The sequence below is a fragment of the Quercus lobata genome, chromosome 2 (assembly GCF_001633185.2).
Source record: "Quercus lobata isolate SW786 chromosome 2, ValleyOak3.0 Primary Assembly, whole genome shotgun sequence".
Classification (NCBI taxonomy): domain Eukaryota; kingdom Viridiplantae; phylum Streptophyta; class Magnoliopsida; order Fagales; family Fagaceae; genus Quercus; species Quercus lobata.
The window spans coordinates 20,283,874-20,306,005 of NC_044905.1; the positions used below are offsets into that span (position 1 = coordinate 20,283,874).

Below are 22,132 nucleotides of genomic sequence, written 5' to 3' on the forward strand. Positions count from 1 at the left end.
CAAGTGGGAGAAGAGATTTCAGTTTGCTCTCTTCTGAAATTAAACAGCGTTTCTCTTTAGAAATTTCATATAGGAACATCGGACCTTTACCGATTAAGGGTGAAGATGATGTTGCAGAACAGATGTTGTCAAGTGGGAGAAGAGATTTCAATTTGCTCTCTTATAAAAATCGGAGCCTTGAAAAGATGGGTGGTAGGATCGGTGGTCCTTGGCGGCGAAGAGATGGGTGAGGGATGGGAGTGGCAAATACAGAGAAGGGATGGGGCGGAATCGGCGGAGGAACGGCATGTGCAATGGGTGGCCGGATTCTCTTGCTGGTTTGGAATGAGGGATAAGAGAGAAAGAGAGAGGAGAGAGGCTGGCCATGTGCAGTGGGTGGCCGGATTCTCTTGCCAGTCTAAGGTTCTGAGAAAAACAGAGGTGTGGTCGCCATCCATTTTGCCTCACAAGCTCTTGCCGGTCAGAACCGCTGCCGTCGATTCCGCCTCATAAGAGCTAGCTGGTCTGAGTTTGTTGAGAAAACCAAGACAAAGGTGGAGGAGATGAGAGAGAGGCGTGAGGTTGTGTATCAGTGTATGTCTGAGAAGAAAATTTGGCTAACACTGTTAGGGTTAACAGCTCTTCAGTTAAAATGGGTCATGTGCACTCAGTGTATGTCTGAGAAGAAAATTTGGCTAACACTGTTAGGGTTAACAGCTCTTCAATTAAAATGAGTCATGTGCAACGTTTAAGTGTCAATTACATTAAGTAACAGCTGTTCCAGTTGGAGGAAATTCGTGTCCTAAATAATAATAATAAAATGAGGAAAATATTTAATAAGAATAGTAGTAGTTGAAAAGATACTGACGGAGGGATTTGGTAAACTTCATATTAGTACTGTACTAAAAAAAAAAGAGGGTAGAATTTTCCTAAAAAAAATATCCGGTCGAAACAAGAAAACCCTTAAATAGTGTGGAGATAGATAATAATAATAAAATGAGGAAAATATTTAATGAGAATAGTAGTAGTTGAAAAGATACTGACGTAGGGATTTGGTCAACTTCATGAATAGTAGTTGTTGACAACTTCATGTTTTCCAAGTTCCAAGATGCTTTTGTTGCTTTTTCCACTCACACACGCCTCACTCCTTAGTCATTCCTCTGGTTTGTAGATCTCAGAAAACTCTCTGTTTCTCTGTCTCTGTTGCAAGCTTTCAGCCTCATCATCAAAGCTCTAGTGCCGTCGTTCACTGCATATCAGTAGTCAGAACGTAAGATGACGCGACAGAGGAAGTTCGACTGTCGTGAGGAGGTGCTTTTGGTCACTGGCCGGTACCGTCTCGGTATCCACTAACCGGCCGAAATCCGGTATTTTTCCCGGTGCGGCTGAAACAACTCCGGTGTTGCCGGTATTTAAACCGGTACAAAATCAAAGTGTTTCTCTAGCGGACTAGCTACCGGAACGGTTAATACTGGTGGTAACGGCGGTACGGTACGAAATTGACTCCCTTGGGCTGAGCAGACGACAAGGGCCAGGAGCAGATGTGCACTGAATCGGGGCTGGTGTGAGCACCTCAACGACAAAGAATCGAGCCATACAACGAGACGAGATCAATTTTGCACAGTTTCAACATGCTGTCATAGGTGTAAGGAGGATTTTTTTTTAGTGAAATACTGAGAATGTTTTAATTTAATTTTTTTTCCTTTTTTATTTGAATGAGAAGGTCTTGATTTACATTGAACATGAGATCTAAACAGATTTGGGTTCATTTTTTTTGGTGACATGGAATTTGGTAAATTTGTTTCTCTAATTAGATTTTGAAAGATTATAGGCTAAATAATGGGTTAATTGCTATTTTGAGAGCAATTAATCTAGAATTACTTTTATAATTTTTTCTCCTCGAAATCTTAGGAGGCCAAATAAGTAACTTTTTATATTATTTATGATTTTTATTACCTGTTAATGGAAAATTTAAAAACTCAGACTGGCCATGCCCCCCGACTTCGCCACTGAGAATAGAGATGACAATTTTACCCCTCTCCACTTGACCTTCTTCTACTCATTTTGCCCAATCGGGTTTTTCCTGCCTTCAAAGGTGGTAGGACGTGTATGGGTGAGATTTTAGCTCCGCATCACGGGTTTGGTGGGGATGGGTTTAGACATTTTAAATCCAACCTGTCTTGTCCTGTATTGATAAGGATTAAATTATAAATTTTTTATATCTTAAAACCTTAGTATTTAAACAAATATATTATCAGCTTATTTTATTTCTATCTAACAAGGTATTTTGTCCCTTTTTTTTTTTAGCAAGGTTGGAAATAAGGTATCAATTTTAACATATTCTTTTGTCATTATTATAAACAAATTTATATACTATTTAATCATTAATTTTGTATTATGAGATTTTTGTTTTTGTTGTGATATTGTCTTGTTAAACATTTTAATAATATTATTTAATTTTTGCTAAAAATTAGTTTGATTTGACTGGATAAATTTGTTTGTAATTTTAAGTATATTTTTATTAATGAAACAAGTTTTATTATAAATAATTGTAATAGTTGTGGATAAATTAACAAGAAGTATTTTATAGGGTGGGGCAGGTTTTTGCGGGGCTCCAATAGGCAAAAATAAGGTAAGACAAAATTATGCGGGGTGGGAGCGAAGACCCCATCTTTTGCACGCATCCCGTCCCATTGCCATCCCTAACTGGGAATCTGGGATTATCATACTCTTTACTTCATACTCCAATATGAATGTTAAATTATTATTAACTTTACTACAAAAATCAATGTGATTGGTGTTTTTTTTTTAAGAAAGTGACTAGTCTATTTTTTTTAATAATGTATTAAATAAACATATTTTTTAAACAAATTATAATAAAAATGTAGGTTTCAATTACCTTAATTAGGTTTCTTAAAAAAAAAAAATTAATACAAATTGATAAATCTTTCTTTATAGTTGAATAAGAGATTGGATATTAAATTTTTACCTAAATGAAAAACTAATTAGCATCTTGATTTGATAATAAGGAACAGGAGTCGACATTACAAGTTAAAACTCTAAAAAAAAAAAATTGTGATAAATGTTATAACTATATATAAATAAAGAATTTTATATAACAAAATTTATATTATCTCTCTCGTCACTTATGTTATAAAATTTTACTTTTTTCTAGCTAATTTGTGAACATCTCATAGGCATCTCACTCAACTCATCCTTCCCTTGCATTTTTTTTGTTTATCTTTTGCTGTAATATTTCCCTCGAACTTTTGTGCTCACTCTCTCTGCTTTATATCTGACTCTCTCTTGCGCCAATCATATAGTTCTCTCTCTCGCCCACCCCTGTTTAGCTTGCTTTTCTCAGTTTATTTATTTATTTGTACAAGTCTACTCTCTCACTCGTACATCTGATGTTAATGGTTTCTAAGTTTTGATTTTTTATTCTTACTTTTTAATCGCTCCCATCTCTGGCCCGCCCTGGTTTGCTTTTCTCCACAATTTTTTTCCCGATCCTCTAGGCCTCTACAGCTCTAAAGTCACGTTTTTAGTTGTAAAAACATAAGTGCGTGTAACACCATATATACAAGAACTTTTACCTTTAAGTTTAACCTTTTAACTTTTTGTTTTATATATTTTAATTCTTATAAATTTTTCGTTTTTCTTCTTAAAAAAAAAAAAGTATTCCTTTTGGTTTAAATTATCACATTAATAAATGGTATGTCCTGTTAGTTTCGTTAGTATTTGATGTATGTAAAATGATTACTGAAATTCTGACTTTAAAATTCATTCTATGAGTGCAATTTTACTTCTTTGCTATTTATTATTGTTTTTATATTAATTTGAGGCAATTTATTTATTTATTTTTAAATTGTAATGTCGCTGTGTAGTGTGTCAGGCATACCTTTGGGAAGCAAGACGTTGAGATAAGAAGAAACTCATAACAATGGATGCTGGAATGTTCAAAGCTGCAATTGATGGGAATGATGGTTTCTTCGATGAAGCTGGGGGTGTGAATCTATTTCTCAGGCAGGTGACAGCGGAAGGGAACTCTATTCTTCACGTGGCAGCAAAATCTGGAAATGCGCAAATCACGAAAAGGGTCCTCGCGATCGATTCACAACAATCACTTTTGTATATGAAAAATTGGAAAGGCGACACTGCACTACATATTGCAGCGAGGTTAGGGCATATCGACATGACAAAACTTCTAATAACTTGTGCAAATGACCGAGAAGTTGAAGTGCAAATGGAGCTACTAAGGATGGAAAATCTGGAGAAGAATACCGCACTGCATGAGGCTATAAAAAATGATCATTATGACATTATGCAGTTACTAATTAAGGAAGACCCAAGTTTGACTTTTCTTACAAATAATGCTGGGGAATCTCCTCTCTTCCTGGCAGTGGATAGAGGATTTTACAAAATTGCTATTCATATCCTAGAGGCTGTTCCAGAATGCTCCAATGTGGGAAGGAAAAGCATGAATGTCTTGCATGCGGCTGTCATCCGTACACAAAGAAGTAAGTACTTCAACTCTCGCTCTGTACTCTCGCTCTGTATCCCCCCCCCCTTTTTTTTATAACAAATATGTATAATATTGTATACATTTGCATGAAGCAATATTTTAAAATTTGACTTTTGTATACATATAAACAAAATTTTTAAGATATGATCCCAAAAATTATATACTCCAACCCCCCACCCCCCCCCAGCGGGCTCCCAAAAAAAAGCAATTTCTCATGAAACCCAAATAGAAAAAATATATGACCTACCCTTTTGCCCAATTGTCCTAAAAAAACTCTATAGACAGACCAAAAAAACCAATCAAACAAATCACAAATCTAGATAACAAGAATAACAATATAGCATATCAGACTCTTCCAATCTGACCTCTCTCTTCTTTGAAATCTTTCCTCAATCCCCTCTTTATGCTCTATCTAAGATTTGTTCTGTGAGCCTGTGAGGTAGATCCTCTGCCAATTTTTAATTTTTATGAGGATGAAAGCACTCTGGATCTTTTTTTTTTTCGCAGATCACTACTCCAGTGTATGCTCTCCCCTCTCTTGAATTGCGATCAACGCAATGTTAGTAATTTTTGTTTTGCCGAATGATAAATGCTACTAACTGATAGTGTGTGAATTTGTGGCTATTGTTTTCATCGAAAAAAATAAAATACAATTTTTGTTTTGTGTTGTGTGAATGGTGAACTTGTGAAGGCCTAAATGGGTTGAGGGGGTTGTGGCATGTGTTTGTTATAGTGCTAGATGGAGTATATATGTGTCAACTTTTGGTTCAAAAGATAAGTAACAAATGATAAAAGGTGTACTCATCCTTTTTTTTTTTTTTTTTTTTTAAAGGTGTAAGCTATGTCTAAATAACATATGAAGAGTACTCATTCCACTATTTATTTAATTAATTTTGAGATACTTAATTATTTCCCTATCTTATAAATTCACTGTTCCAAAAATTAGACCCAAACAAAACCAAATAAACATTGATTTTTTCATGACTTACAAGTCAAGAAATTATTTGAATGTTACGTAGATATAAAATAAATCCTTATAATTTATATAACTTTTATAATTTGTATAACTTTTATACAATTTGTAGATAATGGAAATTCAACTACAATATTTGATTTTTTTAAAGGAAAATTCAAATAAATTAGAAGTCATTTCTAATATTCTATTTTCTGAAAATCATCGAACAACATTTTAAAAAATTGCTATTGATGAAATAAGTATTAGCTTATTGCAACATGATCATAGATATGTCCATAAATATGGGATTAAGATGTTAATGGACGTATTGAAATTCAATGAACTTATATTTAGCCTCCCTCACTTCAAATCCTGGTTGCATCCCTGATTCTTGCTATATCTTAAAAAAAAAAAAAAAGAAGTAAAATATTGTATATATTTGCATAAAAGTGTACAACATTGTACACATTTACTTAATCTACAATATAAATCTTACATGCTAATAATTTTCCTTGTTTTTCTTCAAAAAGAAAAAAAGAAAAGGAATTATACTTCATTTAGGGAAAGAATTACCCTAATTATATCTGTAAAACAGACAACCTATGTAGCAGCAATAAGTATGCTCAACAATCCTGTCTAACAAAACTTCCAACCATATACGATCAAAATCCCTTCCCCTCTAACAAAACTTCTGAATTGACCTTCCCTATATGCTCAACAATCCTATCTCACAAAACATCCAATCCTACCATATATAGAGGAGCTCTTCGTATAGAAGCCACTAACCTTAACTTTATTCATTTATTTATTATTATTTAATTTCCTCACAAATCCTTTGTCAAGAAGACAATATTATAGAAAATATAATCAACTCTGTAATTCTTTTCACATCTACCCTTAATATTAATATTTTGTATAAATATTAAAATTATCTTTAATTTTTATTTATTTTTTTAGATGTAAAATATTAAATATTCATTTTTATAAAAAAAAATATTTAAAAAAATGATCAATTATTCCATCCTCCCATAAGGTTTTATGAAATGACAGTCGTCCAAATTACGGATGAAATAGCACTTGCCCATGAGGATTGTATAAACTATAAATATAATAGATAAAAACATGCACTCTCATACTGCCATTTTTCTAATTAGATTTTATTTTAAATTCTTATTTATTTATAGAAATCTTTAAAAAAAAAAAAAAAAAGCGTGATTTCATCCAAAGTTTGGACGCAATGTTATTAAATTAAATTTTAAGGAAGATTAGAGTAACTTAACACCCCCACCCCCAAAAACACACACACACATACAAACGAGGATCATAAAATTCAACATGAGATAACTGAAATGTAAGAAAATTAATCAGGAAAAGAAAATCTTAGCAATTATGTTTTGCATTCTAAAAACTGATTTTTTTTTTATTAAGTTTCAATTGAATTTGAAATTTATAGTGTCTATTTTATGATTATTGCTCTTTGTCATTATGTTAAAAACTTATTGATTTTTGCTTTATGTGAGTAGAATTTGAACCGTCTCCCTTATTCAAGGGTAAATTCTCGTTTGGGAGGAGAAAATGAAATGAAATGGAAATTAATGAAAAAAAATAATTCTAAAATATTCTTCTATTCCCTTGTTTGGAAGTTTTAATGAAGGGAATGAAAAGTTCATTCCCTTATTTGAGAGTATAAGTGAGAAGGAATGGAATGAGTAAGAGAGAACTCTTATTCCTCTTTATTCCCTTAAAACCTCAAATTTTCATTCCCCTCAAAATTGAGGAATTGGAGGGAATTAAATTAGATTTAATGAATTTTTTACTAGAACTCCCAAAATACTCTTATATATTTGGTCATTTATTTTAAAATAAGATTCTAATAGTAATATTGTCATAAAATAATTCCATCCATTTCCCTTTATGTTCCTCCTAAACAAGGTTAATTACTTAAATTTCATTAATTTTTATTTTTTTATTTTAAAACATCCAAATAGAATTACTTAATTCCATTCCATTCCATTCATTTGCTTTACTTAAATATATTCCATTTTATTCCATTCTATTAAGAACTCCCAAACAAAGGAGATTTAACCAATTCAGCTAATTGTCTTTAAAATTGGCTAATAAACAATTTATCTTCTCACAAAAAAAAAAATTGTAGATTGTTAACCGTGTTTTCACTAACTTTTGCTGCTGTGCATTTATTCCCTCTAGGCAAACGGTTTAAAGCCATAGAGGGAAAGGCTGACTGGCACAGTCATACTCTCTTATGTATCTATCGTTTCCTTCGTGCTATTCTCAAGCTCTCTAACTCAGAAAATGAACAAGCTCCAAAACGCGGCATGACAACATTAGGTAAATTTTTGCATCTCCCTTCAAGACAATTTGTTTCATGGTTATTAACTTCTTATTGTAAAGTGCACCCTCTAAGTTTGAATGAAAGTTGGCTTTTTCAAGTTTTAAAGTTATTCAATTCAGGCATTTTCTTCAGTTTCATTAAAAAAATTGCCGTTAAGTATGCAATTAACTAATAAAAAAACATTTTTTAGAAAAAAATTCTTACATAAAAAATTAAATGCAAATATTTTGATTAATTTTATAGATTTTTTTTTAATGTGAAAATAATAGTAGTTTTTTAAGAGCAATTAAAAAAAAAAGGATAGAAGGTCCGAATTGAATAAATTTGAAATTTAGTGGACTCATTTAAACGAAAGTAAAATTAGAGAATTGAAATGAATTTAAACCAAATTTAGAGGGTGCAATTTGCATTTTAGTATTTTTCAAATATTAAAAATTTTCAATTATATAGGACAACAATTACATCATCATATAATAAAAGTTGGATTATAAAGCTGGCAGTTATTCTCTCACTAATTATTAAAATAAATTATCTTATTAATTATTGGAATAATTTATTTAGATAAAACTCGATTACTTAAGTTTTATTAAGGTTGAAATTCTTCTCTAACTAAAATTCTATTACCAAAACTGTATGGGCTCGAAAATACGCTAGGTCCACTTAGGGTGGTGGAGAGTTAGGCTAGGTCCACTTAGGGTGGTGGAGAGTTAGGTTGGTAGGCCTAATACCATTAATTTGTTTAGAGTTATGGGTTCCGATGTCACTTTTAATGCAATCTTATGATCTAAATGCTGTGTTTGAGACGAAAATAGCTCAATAAATCATTCATATAAGACCAAATTAGGAATTAACACTTCCTTGGATCCGGTCGAAGAGCCAATGTTTGTATTGAGTTCAAGTTTTTCAAATATAGGGTTTCCCTACACAATTCTTCTATTCTTTCAATTTCTCATCCCTTAATTTGGAGGGGTTTCCTTTTCTTATATAATCCTTTGGATTGCATCCTAGTCCACAACTTGTACAACTAGGGGCCTTCCTTTGGATGCTTGTCCCATCAAGGTTGTGCTGGAGGTGGTGAAATGTGCTGCAAGCTATGAGGTTACTATTCAGGAGTCAATCCTTTATTAATGTGGCCATTTGAATTGGTACAATGCATTAAATGCGGAGGTGATGACTACGTTATCTAGATATTTCCTTTCTTCTTTGCTCACACGTTTCTTCTACCTTCCTTGGTTTCTTGTCTTCTGGTACTATCGGCTTGCTCGGTAATTCCCGAGGAATGCTAACTCCTTGAGCTCCTCGGGAGGTTGGTCTCTTCATCTTTCCTCCTTAGGCTGGGCCCACAATTTATAATTTGTACTCAGCCTCACCCCTCCTACAAAAACTATCAAAAAATTTAAAATAAAATTTAACATTGCCTTTTTTGTCACAAGTGTGTACACTATAATTAAATATTAGAGTAATTTGTCTTATTAATTATTATTATTATTAAAGCTTACTTTAGGTAAAACTTTATTACCTAGTTTTTAAGAATTTTAAAATTCTATTCCAATTAAAACTATATTACCAAATTTCAAGAACATATCTATTTTAATTATCTTAAGCATCTATCCATGATTTTTTAATCTAATATATATGTATTACAATCGTTAATTAATATAGGAGAAACTCTAATAAAGTTTCAAGTAGCTCATTAATTTGTAAGATAGTTTTGATAATATTTGTAAAATATGTTCTTTTCTTTTACATTGAATTTTTAATTAGTTAGTTCAATCGCATATGATAAATGATAAAGGATAGTTTAATTTAGGTAGACTTTTATTATATAAGTTTCAAGAAATTTAAAATTTAAATCAAACTTTTTTTTTATAGTTTGAAAATACTTCGATTTTGTTAGCTTAGCATAGTTCATAGAAGCTCTAAATTTCTTCACACACATATCATAAAGTAAGAATAAACTATGTTGACAACAATATTCTGCCAAATGATTCAGCTTTTATTAGCACTAATATGTAATCCAATGCATATACACAGGTGCATTAAAAATAATTACAATTATACGGTTCAAAAAATATTTTTTTTTAGAAAATGTTGAAATTATACATGGTAACTTACACCATTTTTAAACTATAGATTTCTAAAATATATAACGGTTTTTCATTATATATATATTTTAGAATTTAATTATATATTGAGTCTTCAATTTTTGCATCCAATAATTCATTTCTCATAAAAAAAAAGTAGATGGGCGTGACACAAAATTGAACTATAATTTAAATCTAAATTTAAATCTAATTGGATTTGAATTTTTCGATTTTTACACAAAATAATTCGCTTGGCACAAAAATTAAAAATTAAATAGAACACATGTGTGATGGCTCATAATTGAAATTCAAGTTAGATTTTAATTTGGTTTTCTCTGAGCTTTAACTATGTATATATAGATTTCTTCACACATATCTATCGACATTACCATTCTTTTGCTACTTGATCTTTTCTTTATCTTTCTGTAGATTTTGTGGGTAAGTTGTTAGAAGCTTGTCCATCTGCAATTGTAGAAGCGGATGACTTTGGCTGGATTCCTCTTCATTATGCTGCACATTTTGGCAATGCAAAATTTGTCAATCTATTTTTGAAAAAGAACATGTCCCTTGTTTACATAAAGGAAAAGGCAGGCATGTCTGCCCTTCACATTTCGGCAAAAGAAGGGCATGTTGACGTAACAAGAACACTTATTACAGAATGTCCAGATAGTTGTGAATTGTTGGACAAGAAAGATAGGACAGCTCTTCATCTTGCTGCAGAAAGTGGAAATAGTAAACTGGTGAAGGTCTTCCTACAAACATTGGCTACTGAGGATCTCATAAATCAGCAAGATAAGGAAGGAAACACCCCTTTTCATCTGGCTGCCATGGAAGGGCGTTATGCACTATTAATGATGTTGGCAAAAGACAGGAGAATCGATTGGATGGCTATGAACAAGGCAGGGATGAGTACAGTTGACATTATTCAATCAGATAAACGACTTAAGTCAGGAAAAAAGGTAAGCCCCGTAAATCTTAAACGGTACACTGAACACAATTGATGCAAAATTATAGTTTTATCAAGAAAAATTTGTTAGAATTATATGGTTAAATGATTACATTTACCATTTTCTTTCAATTTTAGTTTTTTGGAGAATTGTTAACTTAACATAGTGTCAAAGTATGAGATTCTAGCTTGATCCCTATCACCTCCACTCTCCCATGCATGAGAAAGAGTGTTAGAATTGGTAATTTAACAAAATTCCTCCCATTTGGAGATGGAAAATGATCAAAATGAATGGAATACAAAGAATTTTTAACAATATCATTTATATTCTTTTGTTTGGAGTTTACTTTATTTTTCTCTCAAAACTCAATTTTTCATTTTCAAAATTGGGAGAAATTAGATGGAACAAAATGAAATTGATTGAAATGTCCATGATACGCTTCTATGTTTTACAAATTTTATGTAATACCTCTCTCTTATTATTTGCCTCACTTTACCTAATCATACCTCATAATTTTGTTGATTCTTTAATTTGGGTAACTAGTCTTGTTGTCTTGCCTTTTCTTTTCTTTTCTTTTCTTTTCTTCTTGTTTTTTAAATTTTAAATTTGATAATTGGGGAAGGGTGGATTCTAATCCTAGAATGTCTTCGTTAGAAACACTATCAATCCATAGGGATTAAAAGCAATCACTTTATATTTGTTAGGAACTAAAATCGATCACCTTAAGTATTTTTAGGACCAAAAGTGATCATTTTAAGCTTATTAATGATTAAAAGTGACTACTTTTAAACTTCAAATACAAAAATTGATCTAGGGCTAAGTTTTACCAATGCAAAGTATATTTTGGCCCTAAAATTTAGAGTGTTCTTGTGTTCTTATTAATTTTTATTTTATCCCATATCAGACTCTTTGTCATTTATATGTGTGATTAGGGAGATTAAGATTCTCTGGAGTTTTAGCGGTTATTTCACTGTTTTCTAAATTATTCTCATTCATTTTGAAATGAATGAGAATAAGATTTTAAGAAAAGTCATGCTTAGGAACACAACAAAAGTTCACAACATTATCAGATTCGTATTACAAAAAATTTTAATTGCACAAGTGGTGAGTCCGTATGTGAGGTGATAGACTAATTTAGGAATGTTGTGAAATTATTGTGAACATTTCTTGTGTCCCTTAACTATTTTGTGATTGTTTTTACTCCCTAAGAACTCTATATAGGTATTCTAAGGAAAAAAAAAACTTGATTTAGCACACTAAAAAATTATTTTATTTATTTTAACACACTGCATAACAATACATTTTCCATCTCATCTACTATACAACCTATTAAAATAATATACAATAACCCACCATAAAAACTAACCACTGCCACAACCAGCTATAAAAACCACCGGCCATAACAACCACCACTGCCACACACACACACACACAAAGGAAAGAAAAAAGCAAACAAACACCCATAGCAAACCCACCTTAACAACCACCACAAACCCACAATGCATGCTAATCTCACCGCCGATCTCACGAACCACCAAAAGTCAAGGCTGCAAAGGGAGAGAGAGTAGCAGGAGTCGCTTTAAAAAACTCACCAGAACCATCGAAACAACCCACCACCTAAGCAATTGGCCATGAGGGTTGCATGGTTGGTTTGAGAGAGAGAGAGAGAGAGAGAGATAATAAAATATATTAAAAGTCAGTAGTAGATCATTGTAGCACATTTGCAAAAAAAATTTAAAAATGACACATTGGATGGAGCTTGATTTATGTTGTTTGTTGTGCTAAAATAGCATTTTGGGTGTTTTAGCACACCCAATGCTAATGCTTAGGCATTATTTAATGACAACTCTAATAAGACCCTATTGGTTCTTAAGGATTTATGAATAGGGATTAAATTTGAGGACAGTTAACCTCCAAGAATTGGAGAAAGGAAATTACAAAGATATTGAGATGAAGAGAAGTAGAGTTTTGTATATTTTATGAATACGTCTCATACAACCTTAATAGTGGCTTAGGCTAAGCTTTCACTAAGGGTGTGTTTGGTAAGAGTAGAAAAAAGTGGGACAATATAAAATGGGAGGGATTGAAAGTTGAAGGGGATAGAAGAAATTTAGTTTTTCCCTCATGTGTGTTTGGTTAAGAGGATGGAAAATGGAAGGATAGAAAACTTCTTTGTTTGGTTGGGAAGAAAAATGAGGAAACGGAAAATGTAATTTGTAGAAGTTTATTTCATGCCCCCATTATAGAAAACATTATTATTATTATTTATATATTATACTACCCATAGACATATAAATACGTTTATATGCATATTAATCTATTTTTGTTTAATTACTCAATTTTTTAAAAATGTTTTAGGAAAATAACACAAATTATTTCTTATGAAAAAAAGAAGTGTTACGTTCACAACATTTTCACAATACTTTCAGTTTTCACAACAAATCTTAAGTGATTAGTTATTATTGGTTTTAATTTGAACTTATAGCTAAAATTACTTTTTTGCTCACTAATAACAGCCAATAATAACTTGCTACTTAGAACTCATTGTGAAAATGTTGTGCACTTTGCATTTCTTTAAAAAAAATGCCCACACAATTTAAAAAAAAAAAAAAATATATATATATATATATATATCTATAAACTGTTGCACACATAGGAGAGAAGAAAAAAAAAAACACATTCTAGTGAGAGCAATTCATCGTCTACCCATATATAGATTTGGTAACTAATAGCTTGTTTGGATAGAGGGGGAGTAGAAGGGTGGAGAGTAGAGGAAGGGAGAGTAAGTTAAATTAAATTTAGATATTTTTTAAGGGAGGAGGGGGAGAGATTTGGAGGGGTTTGGAGGGGTTCTAACTATTTCTAACCCCTCATTTTTAATTCCCCTAAATTGGAGAGATTTGGAGGGAGAGTAGAGTATAAAAATGTGTGATCAAATGAATTACCAAATTTATCCTTATCATATTAAGAAAATTACAAACTATGTGAAAGCTTAATTAGTGTGAAAATACTAATGCTTGTTGAGACTCCCAGTTTTAAATTATAACTTAATTGCTTTTACTCTAACTTATCTAAGTGCGGAACAAGAGTAAATGAAGTACAATAAACCGAAACACTGCTCTAATGCATAAGCAATCAATGTAAAGCTTAAAGAGTAGAGAAGAGAGATGCAAATATAAGATAACACTAAGACATATTATTGAAGAGGAAATTGAAGTACTCGGCGAAAAACCTCTCTACGGCCCTCCAAGCAGAAATCGATCCACTAGTAAATAAGTTGGAGTACACAATTATTAAAACGACTTTCCAAGCCTAATCTACCCAATGTACTTGAGCCCTCCATGTTCTTGCTACCAACGGACTTCTCAGAATCTTGTCTTCACTAGTTAGCTGGATCTCGCAACTCCGCCCGATTGCATTCGCCATTCAATGGCTTCTTTCAATGCTTCCCATAGGCACCAAAACTTCTCTTAACACTCAAAATGAGTTAGGTAAGTGTTTGGGTTAGGAACCTCTCAAGGATGTGTAGATGGATGTTGATGGCCATTTTGGAAGCCCAAGTGGAAGGGAGAGGTCCAGCAACACGGACAGAAAAGAGTTGGCAAATGGATAGAAAATCCATTAAGCCTAAGTGGCAGGAATAATGGATCATAGGCTCATGAGATGAACAAATGGGTCTTGAGGAGGTAAATGGGCTTAAAGGAGCCCAAAAAGAGTGAAAAAGCAAACTGTGGGCAGTATATGATGTAAAAAAGTGAGAATGGGCTACGGCAGGCCCAAAGTAATGAAAGTAAAGAAAGTAAGGGGTTGATGGTAAACCCATGAACCCCAAGGATGAGAAATAATGTAATTGGGCCGGAGAAGCCCAAAGAATTCAGTAAAAGCCCATGGTAATGCAAAGTTAAGAAAAGGGTCGAGGAAGCCCAAGGGAAGCAAACGGGCCCGGGACACCTGAGGGAAAATAAATGGGACACAGGAGCCCGCCAGTGATGTAACAAAAGAACCAATAGCCCTGCTGGGCCATTGGAAGAAGAATAAATGGCAGGCCTAAAGAGGCTTAGCTAGATTGAGGCAAAACAACTTCACAGCAGGAATGATAGAGTTGTATGATAGGAAATGATAGCAAGAAAAAAGGTGGGCTGAAGAAAAGTAAAGCCCACCGTCAAGCAAAGCCCGGTCCTGAATAGGGCAAGTCATAAAAGGAAAGGGAAACCAGAAAATAGTCAAGAACGGATGGCAAACTGCGCAGGCCAACCACAACAGACATATGAGTAGCAGGCAAATTGTGGATATACATGGAAGAGAGGCACGCGTAAGGCCCAAACCTTACCAGCCTGTACCTAGCCAATACAAGACACGGTGAGGTTATGGGTCAAAGATAAGAGGGCATGGTTTGGCGGTGGGGAGAGGGGAAAACCTATTTTGAGGTTCTTGTTAAGGCTTTTTTGGGAGAAGTGTCCTGCTAGGATGACATATCACCAAAAGGGGCAAAACTGAGCTAGAACCACTAGGTGCATGCCATGAGAGATAGGGAGAGAGAAGGCACTCACACCGTAGCAGGAAAAGGTGTCACGGCAGACAAACAAACAAAATAGCTTTCTTTTGTCTGGCAATGGGAAGTGGCACACAGACGGACCAATGGTGGTCGGTAGGTACACCCATACCAGACAAAGGTGGTTAATGACTAAAATAGTAAAATCCGATCAAGACAGACACTATAAAGAGATCCTTGCCGTGTGCAGAAAAGGGGGACGAAAACACCCTTACTCAGAATACTTGGGCCCATTACCGCAGCAGGCAGCCCAGCCCACTTTAACCACAAAAGGCCCACTACAATGGAAAGGTAGGAGTAAATGGAAACTCTAAAGAAATGATGTAGAAGATTGTGGATAAACAATTTCTAACTCTCAAGTGTTTGGCTAGAGTTTTCTCTCTCAAAAGTTTATTGTGAATACTCCTTCTGCTTCTTACATTTCATGGGTAATGAGGGTTTATATAGTGTTGGTAAAGAATAATAAAAGATACTAAAAATAATCAGACAGAGAGTTTCGTGGGTAATGAAGGTTTATATAGTATTAGTAAAGAATGAGAAAAGACACACTAAAAAATAATTAGGTAGAGAATTTCGTGGGTAATGAAGGGTTTATATAGTGTTGGTAAAGAATGAAAAAAGACACACTGAAAAATAATCAGGCAAAGAGTTTCACGGGTCACTTGCGACTTGGCTCGAGTCGCGAATGACTCGCGAAATTCAGCCTGACAAAGATTCTTTAAATTCTAGCATGTGCTTCTCACGTGGCCTATTTCGCGGGTTAGTAGTCGCAAGCCAGTCGCAAAATCCACATCTTCACAAATTCTTTACCAAACTCTCACACACAATCCTTACATTAAATACCACAAAAATACAGGGAAATAATTGAATAATATTACAATCAAATTTGACGAACTAAAGCTAACATAAAATATAGTAGTAAATCACAACTTTACACTATAAAAATGTTAATTATTCTCTTCCCCTTTACTTAATTCTAAAAACATCTGAACAAGGTGGAGGATAACCATTCATCTCTACTCTCCTCCCCACTACTTTCCCCTCCACTACTCTCCCCTCCATCCAAACTTCCAAACATAGCATAAGTCACAGAGAGGATGTTGAAGACACAAGGAAGGAGATCGGCATGAGATTTCATGGGCTGCGAAGTCGATAGTGTGATACTTTGTGGGCGGCGAGTTGATTGACGTGGGATTCTGTGGATGGTGAAGGATGGTAGTGACTCATCTAGTGATCTACGTAGAGGAGGACGACGACTTTCCTCAACCCGGATTCGTTGGCTTAGATTGGCACTTTGAGGGGTAGATGCCTAATTTCAGGTTTGGAGCTTTTTTTTTTTTTTTTTTTTTTTTTTTTTTCCTTAATTTCCTTTCCAAATAGGAGAGATGAAATTTTGTGAGCCCAGGTGAGTACTTTACTTCTCTGTTTTCTCTTCCCTCTCTTTTCTGTCTTGAACCAAATCGGGAAAACAATATTTCTTCTCTCCTTTTGTTTTTCCTCTCCTTTTCAACCCAACCAAATGGACCCTAAGTACTAACTTGTAACTGCCTGCCAAACTAGTCTCTAACAGCTTCCTCACTAACTCAGCATATAACTGTCGAGTAACTAACTGAATACAACACATTTAGACCCTGGTTAATTTCACTAAGCACCTGGCAATTTGACTAAATCACTCCAATTACATGACTACATATTCACACCTACACATGTTGTATCATTAAGGTAAAGAATTGGTGATGCACTAGTGAACTGATACGAGTAACTGAAAAATGGACATGCAACTTAACTTCTGTTGTACTAAATGAGTTAAGTGACAGTGTCCTAACAATTTCCCTTCAAACACCTTTGCAGGACAAATTCATGTCAAAGTTGAATAGAGACAACATTAGATTGAGTTTGGAACGAATCGTTGACAGACATACTATGGAAGTACAGACTCTTGATACAGAAGGACATGGACAATTAATTCAAGAAACAGAGAGAAATGAGCCTGCAGAGCAAAATAAGGTGAAAGACACAGCCCTTATTGCTACAAAAAAAAGACTCAAAAGACAAGAAGCTGTTCGGAAAATGACCGACCTCAATTTCGTTGTAGCCACAATCATTGCAAGTGTCACCTACGCAGCGGTCATACAGGTGCCTGGTGGAAACGGCGACGACGGTAAAGCTAATTTAAGAAAAAATAAAGATTTCAAAATATTTGTGATTTTCAACGCCTTCGCTTTTGTGTCTTCGCTGCTCTCAATGTTATTCCACTTTTGCATTGGCTATGTTAGCCTTAGCAGCAGTATCGGTCTCATATACGCATCGTTATGCTTCACGTTCACTCAACTTTCTCTTCTCGGCATTATCGGTGCCTTTTTTTCGTCCATAAGGGCAGTCTTAACTAAAAGCTCGGCGCCCCCACCATCACCCCCGGGCAGTGGTGGACCATCACCGTCCCCGGGCAGTGCTGAATCACCATCGTCCGGGTTTGGCCCCGAGCACACTCAATCCAATCATTCCAATGTTTTCACTGAATATTGGTGGATTGGTCTTCTTTTTGTTTTTTTAATCTTTGCGGCTGTCTTTATAATAAGAAAGAACAAAAAATTGGTGGTTTCAATTTTGAAGGAGTCTTAGCTCTAGGCCCAACTTTGACCATAAGCATTACATGTTCACATATTCATCGTGTAATCGGTGGGCTCAAAGCACCTGAATTTGTCCTTGGTCTTGTCTTTTCTCACTGTCATATACTCGTGTGATTTCATTCCAGCAAGCTTTCTGCACAACCAATGCGATCTCTTTCCCGCAACAACAGGAGTGCTACGGCCAGCATGTTATTTTTTTAATTTCTGTATCTTTTACCTGTATCCCGATTTAAATAAGAACGTCCACTGCGATTTGCTGTATCGCCCTCTATGTGATTGATTGTTTTGGTTTGTGAACAACTTATCATTTTTCAGGAGATTATATATATATGGTTGTGATTAAGTTACATTTTTTTATGTAATTGTTATTGTACGGCACCGAGATCCCAGGCCCATACAGGCCCTGGGCCCAGTCCCATACTGGCTTTGGGCGCAGGCCCAATAGAAAGGTCCAGTTATCCTGCGCCATTCTTGTAGCTTCCTTAAATGCACAGACAAGTGTAGGGCATTGAGTTCCAAGAGGTGATCGGTCAAATGTTCCCGGTCAAGTGTATGAATCATTCCCGGGAAAATGTGGTATGCATGGGAGACTGGGTTGCCGAACATAATCGGTCCAGAAGAAATCAAGTTCCAAGATCATAAATGCAGCACCGCCCTCTCACCTAAACATCCACTTAAATCAAATAATATTGGACCTTCAATAGCACAAACGGTGACTGTAATCATAATCTCCCCACTAACCTTGGTTATAAATAGAAGAAAGTTGGGAGAAGAAAAGGGGGAGAAAATTTAAGAGAAACGAGTCAATGGAGTGAATATCAATTGGGCGTTGTTTTGAGTCTCTCTGCCGAGAACGACCCATAGTAGGAAATCCTCAAGCCCACTACAAATAAATTGTAAGCCCAAGTGTTCTAAGGCCCAGAAGTCTTATACTTGGTTCCTACAATTGGCGCCCACCGTGGGGCTCTCCTACAAAGCAGTGGTTCGACTGAGACTCAAAAGACAGAAATGTCTGAGGAGCGTTCAGGAGAGCGTGCACCGAGCGGCTCCATGGGATCTTTTCGGGGGTCAACGTGGAGGGAGAGAAGGCAGAAACGGCGGGAAGATAGGGAGCAGCCAAGAGGGGAGGAAATGTCCGGATTGGGAGAGGGGTCGGCTCAGACACACCGGACGGTTTCAGACGTCTCGGCACATCGGCAGTATGACGAAAGGGACCGAGAGCTGGAGCGGTTACGCAGACTGGTGATGGATTTAGAACTGGAAGCAAGGGGTCGGCGACATGAAAGGAATCGCAACCACCAGCAAAGGAGAAACCAGGGCGAGGGCTCCAGCCGATCTAGTACGCAGCGACCTCGAGACCGATCGCGTTCCCAAGAGTCACACCGGCAACCACGGGAACCACGTTATCGGCGGAACCATTCACGGTCGCATGGTTACGATCACCAAGGATCAGAATCTCTGGAGGAACGACAGCACCACAATGCCGCCATGGACGCCATGAGCCGAGCCTTGCGGATGGCGGCCCGGTCACCATTCTCCGATGAAATTGAACGGGCCCCAATGCCGAGCAGATTCACACGACCACCATTCAATTCGTACGAGGGGAGGACAGACCCCATGGAGCATGTTAACCATTACATCCACATGATGTCTTTGCATGCCCACAACGATGCATTGATGTGTAAAGTATTCCCCTCTAGTCTCGGCTCTACTGCACTGAGATGGTTCAATGGGCTGCGGAAGGGTTCTATACACAGCTTCGCCGAGCTGATTCAAGAATTCGGCAGCAGGTTCGTGACATGCAGCCGAGTGCAGCAACCGGTTGACGCACTACTTTCCATGAATATGAGGGTCGGAGAAACTCTTCGGAGTTATGCCAGCCGATACTGGGAACTCTACAACGAGATTGGGGGAGGAAATGAGAAAATTGCAGCAAGCACCTTCAGGATGGGGCTCCCTGAAGATTCTGAATTACGGGAGTCACTGACGAGAAGACCCCCCGAGGATATGAGGCAACTGATGAGACGCATAGAGGAGTACAAACGCCTGGAGGATGACCGGCTGCAAAGCAGGGGGAAAGCTCCTTTAGTGGGGAGATCTCGGTAAAGCATTCTGCCGACGAAATCGAAAAGAGACTTCAGAATGCAGGAACCAGAGGTGCAGATTGACGGGGTTAATGTAGTGTTTAAGGAGCCTGTGCACAAGATCTTGGAACGGATAAAAAATGAGTCATTCTTCAGGTGGCCGAACAAAATGGGGGGCGACCCATCTCGGAGGAACCAAAACCTATACTGCACCTATCACAGAGACAAGAGGCACACCACCGAGCAGTGTCGGGTGTTAAAAGATCATCTCGGACAGCTAGTAAGGTCCGGGTACCTGAAAGAATTTGTTGCAGATTCCATTGACCGAGAAACCGGGCAGGGCGCCCAACAGAAAAGGAATCCCCTCCCACCACCCCTGGGGATAATCGAAGTCATCCATGCCGCACCAAGAAGGGCAGCAGCGGTAAAAAGGGTGTTGACAGTGGCCTGCGCGGAGGGAGAATCATCCAAGAAGAAAAAAGTTGGACGGCTGTCCATCTCGTTCGGAGAAGACGATTTTGAAGGGACGGTCCAACCCCACGACGATGCTTTGGTGGTGACAGCCCGGATAGGCGGATTCCTGGTGAAAAGGGTAATGATTGATCAAGGAAGTGGGGCTGACGTCATGTACCTGGACCTCTTTGAAGGGCTCGGGTTAAAGACCCAGGATTTGGCGAAGTATGACACGTCGTTGGTTTCGTTCGACGGGAGAGTTGTAATTCCCGAGGGGCAAATCTCTCTCCCAGTGGACATGGGAGGCAAGGGAGTTATGGTTACATTTATAGTAGTCCGATCATTCACACCATACACTGCAATCCTGGGAAGGCCTTGGATTCACGCCATGGGGGCTGTTCCGTCCACCCTTCACGTGAAAGTAAAATTTCCTACTGAGGATGGAGTTGCCGTGGTAAGGGGGAACCAATAGGTGGCGAGGCAGTGCCTTGTCGCCGCGGTCAAGTGGGAGAAGGAGCAGCTCGGTCGAGCGGAGGAAAATGAGAAAGACAATTCATAGCAATTACAGAAACCCCAAGGGGAAACTGGGGCGGACGTTGCCGAGGAGGTGCTGAAGGTAAGAATTCTCCCAGATACTGACAGATATTTCCAGATAGGTATAAGCATGAATGACCAGGAAAGGATAGAGATGTTGTTGTTCCTGTTACAGAACATAGATGTTTTCGCATGGAGCCCGTACAAAGTGCCCGGCGTAGATCCCGAGTTCATTGTCCACAGGCTTAACGTGGATCCATTATTCCCCCCGAAGAAGCAGAAACCGAGAAGAGCGTCAAAAGAATACGTCGATGCAATGAACTTGGAGGTACAGCGGCTGAAGGAGGCCGGGGCCATAAAGGAGATATTCTTCCCGAAGTGGTTGGCAAACACTGTCATGGTGAAGAAGAAGAACGGGAAATGGAGAGTTTGTGTGGATTTCACAGACTTGAACAAGGCATGTCCCAAGGACCCATTCCCGATGCCCAAGATTGACCAGCTAGTAGATGCAACATACGAGCACCCGAGGATGAGCTTCCTAGATGCCTTCCAGGGCTACCACCAGACAGCATTTATCTCCCCGAATGCGAACTATCACTACGAGGTCATGCCGTTCGGATTGAAGAATGCCGGGGCTACGTATCAGCGAATGATGACGAGAATGTTCCGAGAAAAAATTGGATGCACGATTGAAGTTTATATCGACGACATGGTGGTAAAAAGCAGAATCGAGTCACAGCATACCGAAGATCTTCGGGGAGTGTTCGAGATACTTCGTCGGCACAAATTGCGCCTGAATGCCGAGAAGTGCACTTTCGGAGTGGGGGCTGGTAAGTTCCTGGGATATCTGATCTCTACTCGGGGAATAGAAGCTAACCCCGACCAAATAGAAGCCGTGAATTGCCTCAAACCACCAAGCAATCCCAAAGAGGTGCAAGTGCTCACTGGAATGTTAGTCGCCCTGAACCGATTTATCTCCAAGTTTGCCGATCGCTGCCGACCGTTTTATCAGCTTTTGAAAAAATGGAAGGGGTTT

At 36.9% G+C, this 22,132-nt stretch overlaps 1 protein-coding gene across 3 annotated transcripts; it reads left to right on the forward strand.

Annotated features, from left to right (window-relative positions):
* Window positions 1–1,064: 1,064 nt before the first annotated feature.
* LOC115975073 (ankyrin repeat-containing protein At5g02620-like) lies at window positions 1,065–18,286 on the forward strand. 3 transcript variants are annotated; one of them, XM_031095716.1, is made up of 5 exons: window positions 1,065–1,624; window positions 3,867–4,499; window positions 7,668–7,808; window positions 10,326–10,855; window positions 17,247–18,286. In XM_031095716.1, exons 2-5 carry the CDS (start codon window positions 3,923–3,925, stop codon window positions 18,015–18,017), a joined length of 2,019 nt encoding a protein of 672 aa, XP_030951576.1. In that variant the 5' UTR covers window positions 1,065–1,624; window positions 3,867–3,922; the 3' UTR covers window positions 18,018–18,286. The 3 variants fall into 3 exon arrangements, with proteins under 3 accessions (XP_030951576.1, XP_030951578.1, XP_030951577.1); XM_031095717.1 differs by lacking the exon at window positions 1,065–1,624 and adding an exon at window positions 2,587–2,611; XM_031095718.1 differs by lacking the exon at window positions 7,668–7,808.
* Window positions 18,287–22,132: the final 3,846 nt, after the last annotated feature.